Source organism: Rattus norvegicus, chromosome 3 (assembly GCF_021556685.1).
Source record: "Rattus norvegicus strain SHRSP/BbbUtx chromosome 3, alternate assembly SHRSP_T2T, whole genome shotgun sequence".
In the NCBI taxonomy this organism is placed as follows: Eukaryota; Metazoa; Chordata; class Mammalia; order Rodentia; family Muridae; genus Rattus; species Rattus norvegicus.
In genome coordinates this window covers 152,536,879-152,551,754 of record NC_141536.1, presented here as the reverse complement: position 1 = coordinate 152,551,754, position 14,876 = coordinate 152,536,879, and the positions used below count along the sequence as shown (strand labels likewise).

Genomic DNA, 14,876 nt, shown 5'->3' with positions numbered 1-14,876 from the left:
CACTAGCTTCTTACAGCCTAGACATCTCCCTCTGCACATGGACTGAAACTCAGCCATATTATCACGCCCTAGACGACCCAACACCATCAAACCTGCCCACCTCTCTTGCCTGACCTCCTCTGTCTCTGTGGCTGCAATTCTAACACCAAACATACAAACAAGCAGCATTCTGGGGCCTTCACACTGGCTGGGTCCTATCTGCAGTGTCCCTTCGCTCCTGCTTCTCGGCCTACCGACGAGGCTCTTTACCACTTCCCCATCGCCATCTGTGGAGGTCTAGATAGATATGGCACCCACATACCCATGTATTTGAATCCTTGGCTTGGGGAGTGGCACTATTAGGTGTGGCCTTGTTGGAGGAAGTGTGTCACTGTGGGAGTGGGCTTTGAAGTCCCCTATGCTCAAGCTACACCCAGTGTGGCACAGTCTCCTGCTGCCTGCAGATCAAGATGTAGAACTCTGAGTTACCTCTCCAGCTCCCTAGCTACCTGTGTACCACCATGCTTCCCACCATGATGAGGATGGACCAAACCTCTGAAACTGTAAGCCAGCCCCAATGAAATGTTGTCCTGTGCTCCTGGTGTCTCTTCACAGCAATAAAACCCTAAGACACCAGCCTTACTAATTTTTTCCAAAGTATTTCTCATCACCTGGCATTACCTTCCCAGCTGCTGCCTGTTTTCTCTTTGTTTCTGTGCTAGAAGGTGTGCTGCCAGGATCGCAGTGCGCCACATGCTGTGCTCTCTGAACACTGCTGGAGCCCTAGTGCCCACAGCGCCGTTCTGCAACTGAAAACTAGAATCCGTGACTCTTGGATCAGATCCGGCCATCTTAGACATGACAAATAATGCTTAAAATAGTTTTATTCCCCATCCAACAGCAAGCAGAAGCCACTCTAGACATACTGGGTAAGAGGACAAATTCAAATCCAAAAGTCAACATTTGAAACTCATTCTAGAGCTGGAGAGATGACTCAGCAGTTAGGAGAGCACTCTGCTCTTGCAGAAGTCCTCGGTTTCATTCCCACTGCCCACAATGTGTGGCTCATAAATTCCCTACAAACCCAGCTGCAGGGTAGAGAAGCCTGGTCTCTCTGGGCACTTGCACTCACGTGTGCAAACCCATGCAGACACGCATAACCTTTAAAAGACCAAGTAGTTTTTACAAGTCATTCTACGGCAGCTGGACATGGCAGGGAGAATGACACAGGAGGAGTGTGAGTTCAAGGTCAGCTCCAGATAACTTACTCTTCCCCCATGAAATCCTGTATTACAAAATAAAAACTCATCCCCAAGCCATGATTTGATAACGGTTTCGTCTAATAAGAAATAAACAAAGATCACTGGAACAAGTCAGTATCAATCTGCCACGTTTAGAAGGGAACTAAGCAAGGTGGCTGACCCCTGTGACCTAGCACTCGGGATGGGCTAGAAGGATCAAAGGTAAGAGACCACACTGCGATTCTCCTTGTCTGAGGGTGAGGGAGGTGAGTAAGAGAGCAGACACCCAAGGAAGGGGGACATGACCGTCATTCTTCAGGTGTAGAAGCACACACACAAAAGGCCAGAGAAAGCTGACGCAACTGCTCTCCCGAGGCACTGTCTGAGGAGGTAGGTAAGCTCACCGTCTTGTTTCGGAGCCGAATAATATCGGATACAGAACCAGCCCCACAGTACTCCATAACAATCCACAGGTCCGTGTTCTTAAAGTAGCTGCCATAGTATTTGACGACATGTGGGCTGGAAAGAGAGACAGTACAACTTAGTGGACTGTTCTTCAATGCATGGAAAGTAACTTCTCATTTCAAAAAAATGAATTATTTCTAGTTAGGACTAACGAAAGCAATCTTTTGATAAGATGAAGGATAGCTCTTCCTCAGAGTAATACAGATTCAACACAAGGGAATGATATTTCTAAGTGTACAACTATCTTCAGAAAAGAATCATAGATTCTCAAAAAATTAGCTATGAACACAGAACCGATAAAAGAAACATGAGGCATATGAGCAGCCAATAGGAGGGAACGTAAGAAATAACGCCGTAGCACACACGACCCACCACGAGTCTACAGAACGGTCAGAGGAATGGTTAATAAACAGGGTTACTATATCCTGGGATCAGAGACACGGATCAGCGATTGAGGGCACTTGCTGATCTTCTCGAGGACCTGGTTTTGGTTCCCACCACATGGTGGCTCATAACTCTCTCTAACTCCAGTTCCAGGGACCTGATGCCCACTTCTGGCCTCTGGTACCAGGCATGCAAGCGGTGCAGACATGAAATTTAAATTTGAGAGGGGGAGGTAAGCTATAAAAGAGTAAAGCAAACAGAGTTACACTCCCAGTGAGACAGGACAGATAATACATCAAGGGACACATAACGATGATGAAAGGTAATTTTTTTTCTTTCTCTTTTCTTCCAAAAGTCATGATATAATTGGGAGTAACAAGATCATCGCTGTACAGTATAAAGATTACTTAGCATCAAATCTGAAACCTTAGGTCTGAAATTTGATGAGAGACACCAAGAAAGAAATATGTGAGAAGTCAAGCATCTCAGGAAAATGAATAATCTGTGTCAACAACTGTGTCATTAACAGCTGGACTACTGTTGAAAGCCAGGTTGCATAGCAACGAAAGAAGCTAAAACTATCCTGGCTTCCTTGACTTGCAATTTCAAACGCCCCTTCATCCTGGACATGTGCCAGTCTCGAAGAAAACAGAGTACATAAAATGAGCATTTGTGAAAGCACAGGTAACTGGGTGCCCGAGGTTCACAGTCCCCAGCGCTCTGCCCCTCCCCTCCTGTCCGTGATTACCTTATTGTCCAAACACACTGTTGGGAAATGATCTGTGCAGTCTTGTACTGCCTGCTAAGATCTGCTGCACGGTTCATGCCTGGGCTGTGAACTCCCAGAAAACAGAGGGAACCTTCTGACACTCTAACTCCAGCCGCTTTTCCTAGTAAGCCAGGCAAATGCCCTCTAAACCCTCCCTTTGCTCAAAAGACAGTGACATAAAAATAAAACAAAGAAGCAAACAAACAAAACTCCCAGGACACAAGGATTCTGCCCCATCTTTTTTTTTTTTTAAAATACAAGTTTAACATAGAAAAATCTTCAAAATATTTCTTAGCCCGTGATGATCTTGCAGAGGACGTGGGTTCAGATCCCAGCACCCACACGGCAGCTCACGACTGTCCCTAACTCAATTCCAGGGGATTTGATACCGTCTTCCAGCCTCCACAGGCTTCAGGCCCATATGTGGGCTGTACATGCAGGAATACACATAAAAAGTAAAAATGAGTAAATCTTTAAAAATCAAATCTTTAGTTAGAAGCATTTTCATACTCTGTTTAGATACAGCCCCAATTTGCCAACTAAAGAGAGTTCCAAAGTGAAATCATGTGGAGAAGAAAACCCGCGAACTTAATTCCCCCAGTCCAGCTGTGGGGCGGGGTGGAGGTGTCCGTATGGTAGACAATAACCACAAAAAGAAAAAGATAGAACAGGGAGAAGAGCAGCAGCTGCCCTTCAATAACGAGATGCACCACCCCCCACAGTCTAGCGCTGACTGATCTGACCAAACTGTCCTCGGAGCCAACAGGCAATGCCTCCGTGCAGAACCTCCTCGCCCTCACCCCCACGCCCTGGACCTGGCACGGTCCTTCACTGTACTCTCGAGTCTAACAGTGCTGGCCTGTGCCTGCTTTGTCAACCACTGTGCTGTCTGTGTTGTCATGGAACTTCAGAGCAGGTCACGTGCTCTTCTGTGGCTGACTTTGGGGCCAACTTCCTGCTTAGAGCTTGACAAACCTTAGTTCCTCAAAATAAAACACTTAAGTACTCTTGACCCGAATCATTCTTAAGAGCAAAAGAGAAACAGTTAGTACCTAAGCAAACACTCTCTTTTTGTACGCCAATCTGCTATTCTGTGGTTTCTGGAGCTAAAAAATATTTGAATTATCTTAGCTAACTGCGCAATAGGAAGAGAGAGCAGTACGAAAAGAAAAATAAAAAGAAAGCCAGTACCACCTTCTGCCTCTTCCTCCTAGTCTCTAAAAGATCTGACAGATGAAGGAAAAAAATTAAAAAATGGAAACTACCTACAAAACATAACATGCTTCCTCCTGTTTTTCAGAAAGAACAAGCACGGTGATCCCTGACCCCGCCCTCGGGAGGGCGTCTTAGCAGATCAGTCTGTGGTGTCCAGCGGTGCAACCCCAGCGGATGTAGAAGCTCCTTCTGTCGAAGGACCCCACAAGCTTTACCTGTCACACTGCTGCATTATCGAGATTTCCTTGATTATCTCCTGCAGGTCCGACTCCACGGGCACCTGCTTGATGGCGACAATCTGGCCGGTCTCTTTGTGAATCGCCTTGTACACGCTGCCATAAGACCTGCATGTGGGGAAGGAGACCCTTTATGGAGCCAGAGCGCCGAGACACGAGAGCAGGTGAGGCCCAATCACGTTACCCAAGCTCACGTAAGTGATGAGCTGTGAGCTGAACCCACACAGTCTGAACTCCATGCTCGTTTTCTCTTCACAGCAACACAACGCCTGTGTCTGTTTTCCTACGGCCACTCTATCACCAGTCTTTCTGTCCTTACTCAAGTGCTACAAAGCTTAAACACAGACTCTCACAAAAACCCAAGTCTCTTTCGTGCCAGAATCAGATGAACGGAGCACATTCAAATCTTTTTTGCCTTGCGTTTCATCTCCCCCGAAAAGCTTTTTAACAAAACCAAGGTTCTATGTTCATTCAATCTAGGCTCTACAAGAACATGAGGTTTAGAATCTAAAGACGGCAGACTGATACACACTATTATAAACCTGAGTTAGCGCCTTGTGCCTCAACTGTCTTCTTCACAAGATGACAGCAACAAAACACAAACAGGAGCTGGAGAGATGGCTCAGTGGTTAAGAGCACTGACTGCTCTTCCAGAGGTCCTGAGTTCAATTCCCAGCAACCATCAGATGCCCTCTTTTGGTGTGTCTCAAGATAGCAACAGTGCACTCATATAACTAAAATATATAAATCTTTAAAAACAAAAAAACAAAACCCTCCCTAACCAGACAGCTATGGTGCTCATGAGAAACACTCTGGACCCTTACAGACCTTTGTTTTCATTAATACCCTGGGCATCACTCAGTGATAAGAGAAAACCATCTTTTTAATTCCCCAAACATGCTGGGCAGTGTGGCATACAACTTTAATCCCAGCACTCGGGAGACCAGGGCAGGCAGATCTCTGTAAGATCAGGGCCAGCCTGGTCTACAGAGGGAGTTCCAGGATAGCCAGGGCTACGTGGAGAATCCTTGTCTCAAAAAGCTGAAAACCCAAAAGGAATAAATAAATTGCACAAACACACCCGATTCTACACACTGTCTTGGTAAAGAGAAAATCAAAATGAAGAATGTGGCCTAAGTGGTCAAGAGCAGAGCTATGTCACTGGCAAGAAGGAATTATCCCAATGTGAAAATAGATTTTAAAAACTTCTTTCAAAAACAAAGAAATATCTATGAATGCAGAACACAGAAAAGGTTGTGTCTGAATCCCTTATACTTAAACTCAAAGGAGCTTCCAATTCTGTTTTATCACAGCAAACAACTGATGAGCACGTGTGGAAGACCCAGCCAGTGCCCTTCCTTCCTGTTGGTCCCTGGGGAGAATCATGATAGACTGCGCCCTTTCTCTTCCTGGGGAATGAACCAGCAGCAGGAACCTAACCTAGATCTGGCTGGTGCTCGGCTACAGTTCTCAAGACCTTCTTCCCAGGTAAGACCAGGCTGTCCATTTCCACTTGTCACTTTCGGCCCTGTTTTGGATACTGTCAAGGGGAATGACACTTGAAACTAACATAACTGTCTTGGAACTGTAGGAACTGCCCAGACCGACCATTATCAGGTCAACTATCCACTTGGGGAAGATTTATTAGTCTGTCGGTGCGTGCCTCCATAGTTAGCCACTCTTAGCAGGTACAGCTAGACGGAGCACATGTGTACGAATCTCTTCATGTCGGCTTCATGCTGGAGTGAGTTTTGCTGGGTGCAGAACTCTTTCCCTCAGCACTCGTGCTGCGGCTCTCCCACACCTACTGCTTCTTTAAGTCTGCTCTCACTGGAGTAACATTTTCACAAACAAGCTATCCACAGCGTTCCAGGCGTTAGCACTCATTAGCTGTGAAACTACAGGAACAACTTGTTATCTAATAATAAAAGGTAACAAAGGTAGGAACGGAGCTCAGTGACAGAGCAGGTGCCTAAAATGCACGAGACTCTAAGACTGAAGAAAAAAAGGAAGAACTTATAGGAGCCACTGTGTAAAGCTTGGAATAACAGAAGCAAGAGGCTAGGCTCCGTTCTCAACACGCTGGGTGCTCGAAGCTGTGACTGCCTTGCCACAGAGCCATGTGATTTCTTCAAGAGCATGACCACAGCTCCAGAACTCTGTGGTTCTTCAGCACACGCTCACTTTGAGAACAAGCCACAGGTCACTGGAAATCACAGTCCTTCCCAGAAGGAAGATCTGAGGACGAGGTGGCATCCTAGAGAAGTGAAGGTAAGGTCTTCCTTCAGGATCATGCTGGTTCCTTGAATCTGCTCAGGTTCACTACATCAGGACGACAAAAACCCACGTGTCTGTGGTTTCCTTCAGGAGTTCAAGAGATGACAGCACAAGAAAGGATCTTTAGAGGGACATTCCCACGTTCTTTGTTGATGTCATCCATATCTAAACACAATTAAGAAAAAAAGATCAGTTACTTGGTTTCTGACATTTCCTGACTATAACTGTGATATTTCCTAAATTAAGCGCCCCAAGCAATACTCCCACCAAGAATTCCTAACTGCACTTAAAGATGAGATTTAGCTTTGATTTGGTGTAAGCTCTGAAAAATGCGTCAGCTGATACACTCAAAACCAACAGTGTGACTTCCAGAGCACTCAGTGCATGACAATCACCGTGCCTAGTACTTCTCTAGTATTTCATGCAATCCTTCCATGGTGCCATGGAACAGATACTGTTACTATCCCCACTTTATAGATAAGGGCTATGAGGTTCCAAATTATATAAGGTCTTGTGCTATGACTAATCAATAGGACACCAAAACCTTTAACTCTGCTTTGAGTGACTTCATTACTCTAACATGCTTTTGTTAAAAACGAAAAACCATACAATTATGTCTACAGATTTATGTCCTATCCCAAAAATAATCTGTGAACGCTGTTTGATGAAGGCGCATGGACTACGCGCCTTTAGGGGAATAGCAAGAATGCCAAGCTAGGGCTGGAGAGATGGCTCAGAGGTTAAGAGCACTGACCGCTCTTGCAGAGGTCCTGAGTTCAATTCCCAGCACCCACATGGCGGCTCACAACCATCTGTAATGGGATCTGATGCCCTCTTCTGGTGTGTCTGAAGACAGCTACAGTGTACTTATAGACATAAAGAAATCATTTAAAGAGGAGGAGGAGGAAGAGGAGGAGGAGGAGGAAGAGGAGGAAGAGGAGGAAGAGGAGGAAGAGGAGGAAGAGGAGGAAGAGGAGGAAGAGGAGGAAGAGGAGGAGGAGGAGACGACCAGGCTAAAGGTACCTTTACTGAAGCCGTTCGGCTGGCAGTCTTCCACCGTCTCAGGCTTGTCATGAGCACCACAACGCATGTTCTCATCCTTCCTTCCCCCGCTTCACTGTCTGATGGATCCCAAAGAGTACTTTTGCAACTAACAGAAAGTTGAAGACTCAAGTTTTTAACAAGGAGGTAATCCGTGAAAAATCTATTCCATGCAATCCAGAATTGGATTTGCTATCGCCACAGATCTGTGTTAAACATAAATAATGCTAAACTCTCAAACGGTCAGGGAAGGGGAGGCTTTGCTCCAGCACAGCACTTGCCTAGCATGTGCACGGCCCTGGGTTCAATCCCTAGCACCACTGAGAAAGAAAAAAAAAAAGCATATGGTCACGTCGGTCATTAATTAGTCAAAGGTATTCTGGAGAGACAGAAATTTCATACAGCTCGTACTTGTTTGCTTACACATCAACTACCTCTGAATCGTGAACTTACTACATACTCAAAGGTAAACATTTAAGGTATCCCTGGTATCTTCATGCACCGGTCATTACAGAAGGAAAACACAGACTTAGACTGCAATGATATGCAGAAGTATCAGAAACTCTCACGTGATGCCCTACGCTATCACTGAAAGTCGGTCGCCCACCATCTATCACTGAATGGAGCGGCATTTCAGAACCTCCACCAGAACGGTATGGTAAGAGCCCACCGGCTCCCAACAGGGATGCTGGATCTCCTGGGAGGATGCAAACTGTTCTCAGTGTATTTGTTCTTTTTCACAAAGCTGCAACGGAAATGTTGAATTCCTGTTTTTCACTGACTGGTGATTAGCTGATTACATACTAGGCAGAAATCCTGAACAGCATATAAAACTGACTAAGCCTAACTGGTTTTGTTGCTTTTGTTTTTGTTTTGAGACAGGGTCTCACTATGTAGCTGACCTGGAACATGCTATGTAGAGCAGACCTGCCTCGAACTCACAAGATCTGCCTGCTTCTACCCCCTAAATGCTGGAATTAAAGGTATGTGCCTCCTTCCTGGCTGACTTTTTAAAAGATGAATGAATGAACTGTAATCTAAATAGTGTTTCCTGTTAACGATATAAACCCATACGAATCATGGATTCTGTAAAAGAAAACAACAGATGACTTCATATTCAAAAGCCTGGAGTTCACTAAATCTGTGTAGTGATGAGGCTGAAGAATGCAAAGGCGTGGCACCTAGCAGAAGCACCTCCCCCAGCACCCAGAAGCACCTCCCCAGCACCCAGAAGCACCTCCCCAGCACCCAGAAGCACCTCCCCCAGCACCCAGAAGCACCTCCCCCAGCACCCAGAAGCACCTCCCCCAGCACCCAGAAGCACCTCCCCCAGCATCCAGAAGCACCTCCCCCAGCATCCAGAAGCACCTCCCCCAGCATCCAGAAGCACCTCCCCCAGCACCCAGAAGTACCTCCCCCAGCACCCAGAAGCACCTCCCCCAGCATCCAGAAGCACCTCCCCCAGCACCCAGAAGCACCTCCTCCAACACCCAGAAGCACCTCCCCCAGCACCCAGAAGCACCTCCCCCAGCACCCAGAAGACATGTTGACAGGAGACTTGGGAGCAGGCTTGAGTGTCACACCGAGAAAAGTTCACATTCTTCGGCTGCTACACCGGGGTGAAGACTGGGACTCACGGGTCAGACGCAGTTTATCTATACTTACCCTTCTCCAAGTTTCTCTAAGACATCAAACACTTCTTCTGGCTGTTTAGTTAAACTATCTTCATCCAACTTTTTCAGCTGCCTGTGGATGAAGAGATAAAACTCAAAATGTGTCTTACTTGCAACTAAAAAATAAAGAACACTATACTTTACAATTACCATTCTAGGAACTGCTCTGTGAAGTAATTTCCCTACTAGTAACTAATAGTTAAGAGCTAAGAGGGTTGTTTTGTTTTAAGTCAGGCTCAGATTATAACTCAAGATTACCATCAAACTCACAATCCCCCTGCCTCAGCCTCTCATGTGCTAGGATTACAGGTATATACCACCATCCCTGGCTCCTTTAAAGGACGTTAACGGACTGCTCTGTGGGAGGGATACTTTTGCTGGGTTACCCAATGAGCACATTCTGGACCAGAACATAAAGAATCAAATTTCAGTTCAACATCTGTATGAATTTTCTAATAAGATGAGCTGCCCTAGAGTGATGTAGACTGCCTTGAGAAGGCCAAGTTCTGTATGGTTGGAAAACATATGGAAAATAAAGTATCACGTGACTGAAATGCTATAGCAGAGTCAAACATTACATAAAATAATTCTGTAAGTTTAAATGGCATAGCTATGTCTTAAAAAACAAAACAAAAACAAAAAAAAAAGTGTGTAAGTAAGGCTGTATATTTAAGCCTGAACTGTACTAACTGACCTTTTCCCTCTACTGGGAAAGTTTTGGTCATCTTGTCTACCCAATTAAGTTCTATAGGTAACAGAAACAGGAAGTAGAAAGCAGACATTTATACAGAAGCAAACGACAAACTAACTTGACGGCAGGGAGTTTAAACGATCTAAGACCCTCCCCCACCACGAAGATCAGCCACGGACCTTTCACAAGTGCCCAAAATCAATGTGCCCCAGTCTCTACTTGTACACAGTCCAAACTCTGCACCAATGCGAGACCCTCGTAATAAACTGGAGAGGTTATAAAGCAACTTTTCAAATGTAAAACTCTGAAACCTCTAATAAAACACACTAACAGACCTAAAGAGTTTGCTGTACAGAGAGTATGCCTGTATAAGTGTGTGTGTGTGTGTGTGTGTGTGTGTGTGTGTGTGTGTGTTTTCTACACAATGGTTTCCTGAAACTACAAAGGACAACAAAGAAAAGACAGCTCAGGAAACGGTATGAAATATGGAAGCAGCCACACTATCAATTTCTTGTGCAAAAAAAAAAAAAAGGTTTGAACTATCTGAAAGATACCAATATTTAAGACATTACTTTAAATAAAAATAGAAAAATCAGAAAGATACAAAGTTAAAAAAAAAAAAAAAGCCTGACCACATGAACTACAACAAGCCCTGACATCAAGGGGAGCCTGCATAATTTTACAAAGAAATGCAGAACTACAGAGAGTTTAACGTCTCGACTTAAAGATCAACCAACACACTGACATTTGGAGACTTAAAAGATCCTAAAACTAAAATCCCAATGACTTCTTTAAAAACCCCCAGCTTCAAAACGAAAGGGCTGAAGTGAGACTCCTCTTACGCTTCAGAAGTGGTATTTCTACAAACTCAGAAATGAAAACCAACAGCTCTTATGCTGGGAGTTTTTGGTGAAACCCCACTCATCCCTGTACGGACGATGGACAAAGCCTCATTCATCAGGAATAAACTCTGATAAACAGCTTATAGAAAATATTCAAGTGTTGACTCTTAGAGCATAACAAAAGCAAAGGTCAGTACTTCAGAGACCACAGAATAACAAAGGAAACTCCCAGGGCCCTAAGAGACAGTTGCAAGACTCGATAAGACTAGGGCAGACAAACTTTAAACAACCTTCGTGAGAGTTTTTAAACACTTCAAACTTAAAGAAGCTTTATTTTCTCTGGTGCCAAATAAACGAGAGATGGTCAGAAAAATATCTGCTAAACAGATAAGCCAAGCGGCAGTCCCATAACCTTGAGTAGCAATCTCTGTGTTCTTTATGTTATCAAACTAGAATTTCGTTCTTTCTCTTTTGAGACACTGTAGCACTGGCTGTCCTGAGCCTCGCTCTACAGACAGGCTGGCTTCAAGCTCAGCGTTTCGTCTGCTTCTGCCTTCCAGAAGAATGCTGGGGTTAAAAGCGTACACCAGACACCTGGCTCATGAAAATAAAATGTCTTTGGAGATGCTAACTAGTAGGTTATCAACAAATAAATTCCTATTAGACAGCTGCTAAGTGACTGAGTCCTCAAGGATGAGGACTATACCACCCAAATAGTCTTGACTTTGGTGAACTGTGGTGGCAAGGCTCACACAGGGGTGACATCGTCTGCCAGGTTTTACTTGCTCATAATGAGCAGGCCTGGCCAATGCAATTACACACACCAAATATTGGTGACGTCCGTCTCCTGTGTCAGCTGACATAGGAATGGCCAGCATCCTAGGAATGCAGCCTAAGCCTTCTACTACACCATTACCCAACAGTGACTTACATTTTAAAATCACTAACTCTTTCGAGTCACGAATCTATCATTAGCCAGAGTCCCACACAAACGTCAAGCTAATGACTGCAGAGAGCATGTCCTGCACTGAGACAGTTGGGGCACAGACCATCCGAACCTCTCAAGAAGACATCTGTATTTTTCTGAACACGAGCTGTCATAAAGTGACCTCGCAGATGACTCATTTTCAATCGACCATCCCATGTCAGAACGCTCAGAGGCTCGATGCATTTACGTACATTTGCTCCTCTAGCAGAATGTTCCAGATTACTGCTATAAAAGATAACCGGAACATCTTAATAACAGAGTGGTCAGTCCAGTCGCTTCTGCCTGTAATCTCAGCACTCGGGAGGCTGAGGCAGGCAGCTGGAGGCTGCAGGACTGTAGAGCGTTTGAGGACACCTGTGTGAGACCCTGTCTCAAAATAAACAAAAAGGGTAACTGAATTAACTGTGCCCCTCCCTCGTGTGACTGTTAAGATTCTAACTCAGAGAACCTCTGAGTATGAGGTTGTACCTGGAGATAGGCCATTTTGAAATCAGAAGAGATGAGGGCACAAAGAGATACGAACGAAGAGCACATGAAGAGTGGGGGAAAGGTGCCCGTTTGTAAACCAAAGACATCTGATTTCCAACTTCCAGCCTCCAGAATGGCAACTAAATAAAAAATTAAATTAATTTCCGTTGCTTAGGCCATCCAGGTGTGGTGCTTGTTACAGTAATCTGAACCAGTTAATTCCGGTGAGAATAAAATACAGAACAGAACAGCACCAAATCGACCCTGCAAAACTCTTCTCTTGCACTCTATTACAGTTCTTAAAATCCAAACGCTGTAAGAATGAGGAAAGTTGCTGGGCTGTGGTGGTCCAGCCAGGAGGCAGAGGCAGACAGATCTCTGTGAGTTCAAGGCCAGCCTGGTTTACAGAGTGAGTTCCAGGACAGCCAGAACATTTACACAGAGAAACCCTGTCTCAGAAAAAAAAAAAGAAAAAGAAAAAGAAAAAGAAAGACAACAAGTAATGAGCAAAGTCAAAACAAAACAAAAAAATTCACCCCACCCACTATCACCAAACACAAAGGGAAAAAACCTTTTAATTAAATGAAGGTTTTGGGGGAAAGGAACCAAAGACAATGCACTGGTCTAGCGGTGACTGCACACATAGAGTAACAAGCTGCTAAGATGTGTATACACAAAGACCCAATGGAACAGGTAACTTCCAGAGAGGCTTCAGAGTAGGGAAGCAAGAACAAGGGTGTTAAGATTAGATCACCAGACATTAACGTTCCAACTGCGCCTCTGACTATGGGGCAGCTAACAAATGCCCTGCCTCCCTGTGCCCTGGCTTCATCATCTGTACAGTCAGGAGACAAGGATATCCTCCTCCTATGATCGTCGTGAAGGCCGGTTGCGTCAGTAAGGTGTACCATTTCAAAGTACCACTTCTACAAGCTCAGAAGTGGTCAAACACCAGCAATTTCGTATGGTTGAAGAGGAGAGATGGAGAGCAATTAAAACAGTGCCTGCCGACCTGTAAGCACTCTCCGGCTGTAATTAATAATTATTGCTTTTAGAGCCTCGCACACCACAGTAAGTCAAACCTGAGCCCATCTTAAAAGCCGTTTGTTTGATTCCATGTACCCCACCCCCACCCCCACCAAGGGTGCTGCCCCAGGCTTTCAATCTGCTCCCTTCACCTCTCGGGTGCGGGGCACTCCCTTACTCTGAACACTTCCTATTTTAGTGCTCATTCTGCTGCAGGAAGTCAAACGTCTTCTCTGTGAAACCCAAGTTTTTGGCTGTATCTGAGAGAAGCATGACTCCCTCAGGCTCTACGCTCTTTCCTCCAGGTGAGGGGCAGCGGTCCAACGCACCAACAGCCCGTTTAGGAGTTGAGACTTCCTAAAGTCAGTCACCTTCATCTTAACACAAAACAATTCTAGATACTTCCAGAATCTGGACTTGAGAGTATCGAAACAGAATTGGAAAAGGACAAAGTCTGACTGAACCTACTGTGTCTAAACTGTTTATTGGACCTCAGCTTACACAACCCCGGTTCCCCACCCCACCCCACCCCCTTATCGACGTCCCAACTTTGGGTGTTGGAAGACTAGGGAGGATTTGAAGAAAATTAGGCAGACACTCAGGAGGACATCAGTAATAAAAGCCATTAATTACCATCACCACTACTACATGAGGTTGACACCCTCAAAACCCTTGGAAACTCACTCCCCCATAACCCTCTCTCCATTACTAGAACCACGAAGCATTGGTACTTCCCCAGTAAGGCAGTTAAAAGCAATGACTTTTTAGACAGGACACAAAACCCCACTCCTCCTCTTACTGGCTATGAGACTTCCAATCAATTTTTCTAACGACTTCTGCCTCAGGAGCAAAGCATCAGACCTTTTACCACCGCACGGTCTGTGGTACTTAGGACACTCTCAATAAGTCCTCGCTCTCACCCGGCCTCAGCATTCGCCCCTACATCCACGAGATCCTTCTTGGGGCGCCTTTCCCCGGCCTCTGCTGGTGTCTCCCTAACTTGTCCGCACGTTGCCCAGAGAGTGCTCTCTCTAACCACAACCACTTCTATCCCGGCCAGCGGATGCTCTCTCACTCAGCAGGTGCTCCTGCAGCCGGGTCCCCAGCCTCGCGGGTCCCTCTCCGCCCGGCAGGAGCTTGCACGCCGGGGTCTACCCTGAGCAAGTTCGCGCCTTCCCTTCCCACCCAACTCTCCTCCTCTCAGCCTACGGCCCCTCACCTGCGCGGTGGGTTCCTCAGTTGCACGGTCTCCATGGCGCTGCCAGCAGCCGCCCAGACTGCCTCAATGCTCCATCCTCTGGGAGCCCGCCCCGCAAACCCTCCCACACTTCCGCTTTCCGCCCCTACCGGAAGCGAGAGGAGGCCGGGCTGATCGGCGTGAGTCACGTGGTACAGTGGCGGGCGGATACAGAAGTCTGAGACCAAAGAATTTCCTCTCGGGCGGCCTCTAGTGCTCAAGTGTTAGCGTCACCCTCTCCTTGACCTGCCTTTGGACTGAATACTCTCAAGCCTAACTGAGGTTTCTCCAATTTCTCAGGCGGTGAGGCTGTTAGCAAAGCATGGGCTTGATAAGAATTGAGT

General features: G+C 45.8%; 1 protein-coding gene across 3 annotated transcripts in view; it reads right to left on the bottom strand.

Moving 5' to 3' along the window:
• The window catches only part of Stk4 (serine/threonine kinase 4), a 79,221-nt gene extending 64,606 nt beyond the window's left edge, over nucleotides 1–14,615 (bottom strand). The window contains exons 1-6 of one of the 3 annotated variants that reach the window (XM_087652382.1): nucleotides 14,515–14,615; nucleotides 9,273–9,353; nucleotides 7,590–7,716; nucleotides 5,730–6,731; nucleotides 4,269–4,397; nucleotides 1,625–1,739 (exon numbers count right to left, since the gene is read on the bottom strand). In XM_087652382.1, the coding sequence (XP_087508508.1) occupies nucleotides 1,625–1,739; nucleotides 4,269–4,285 (132 nt within the window). In that variant the 5' untranslated portion in view covers nucleotides 4,286–4,397; nucleotides 5,730–6,731; nucleotides 7,590–7,716; nucleotides 9,273–9,353; nucleotides 14,515–14,615. The remainder of the gene's footprint in view (nucleotides 1–1,624; nucleotides 1,740–4,268; nucleotides 4,398–5,729; nucleotides 6,732–7,589; nucleotides 7,717–9,272; nucleotides 9,354–14,514) is intronic. The other 2 variants (XM_087652383.1, NM_001107800.1) reach the window with 2 other exon arrangements.
• Nucleotides 14,616–14,876: the final 261 nt, after the last annotated feature.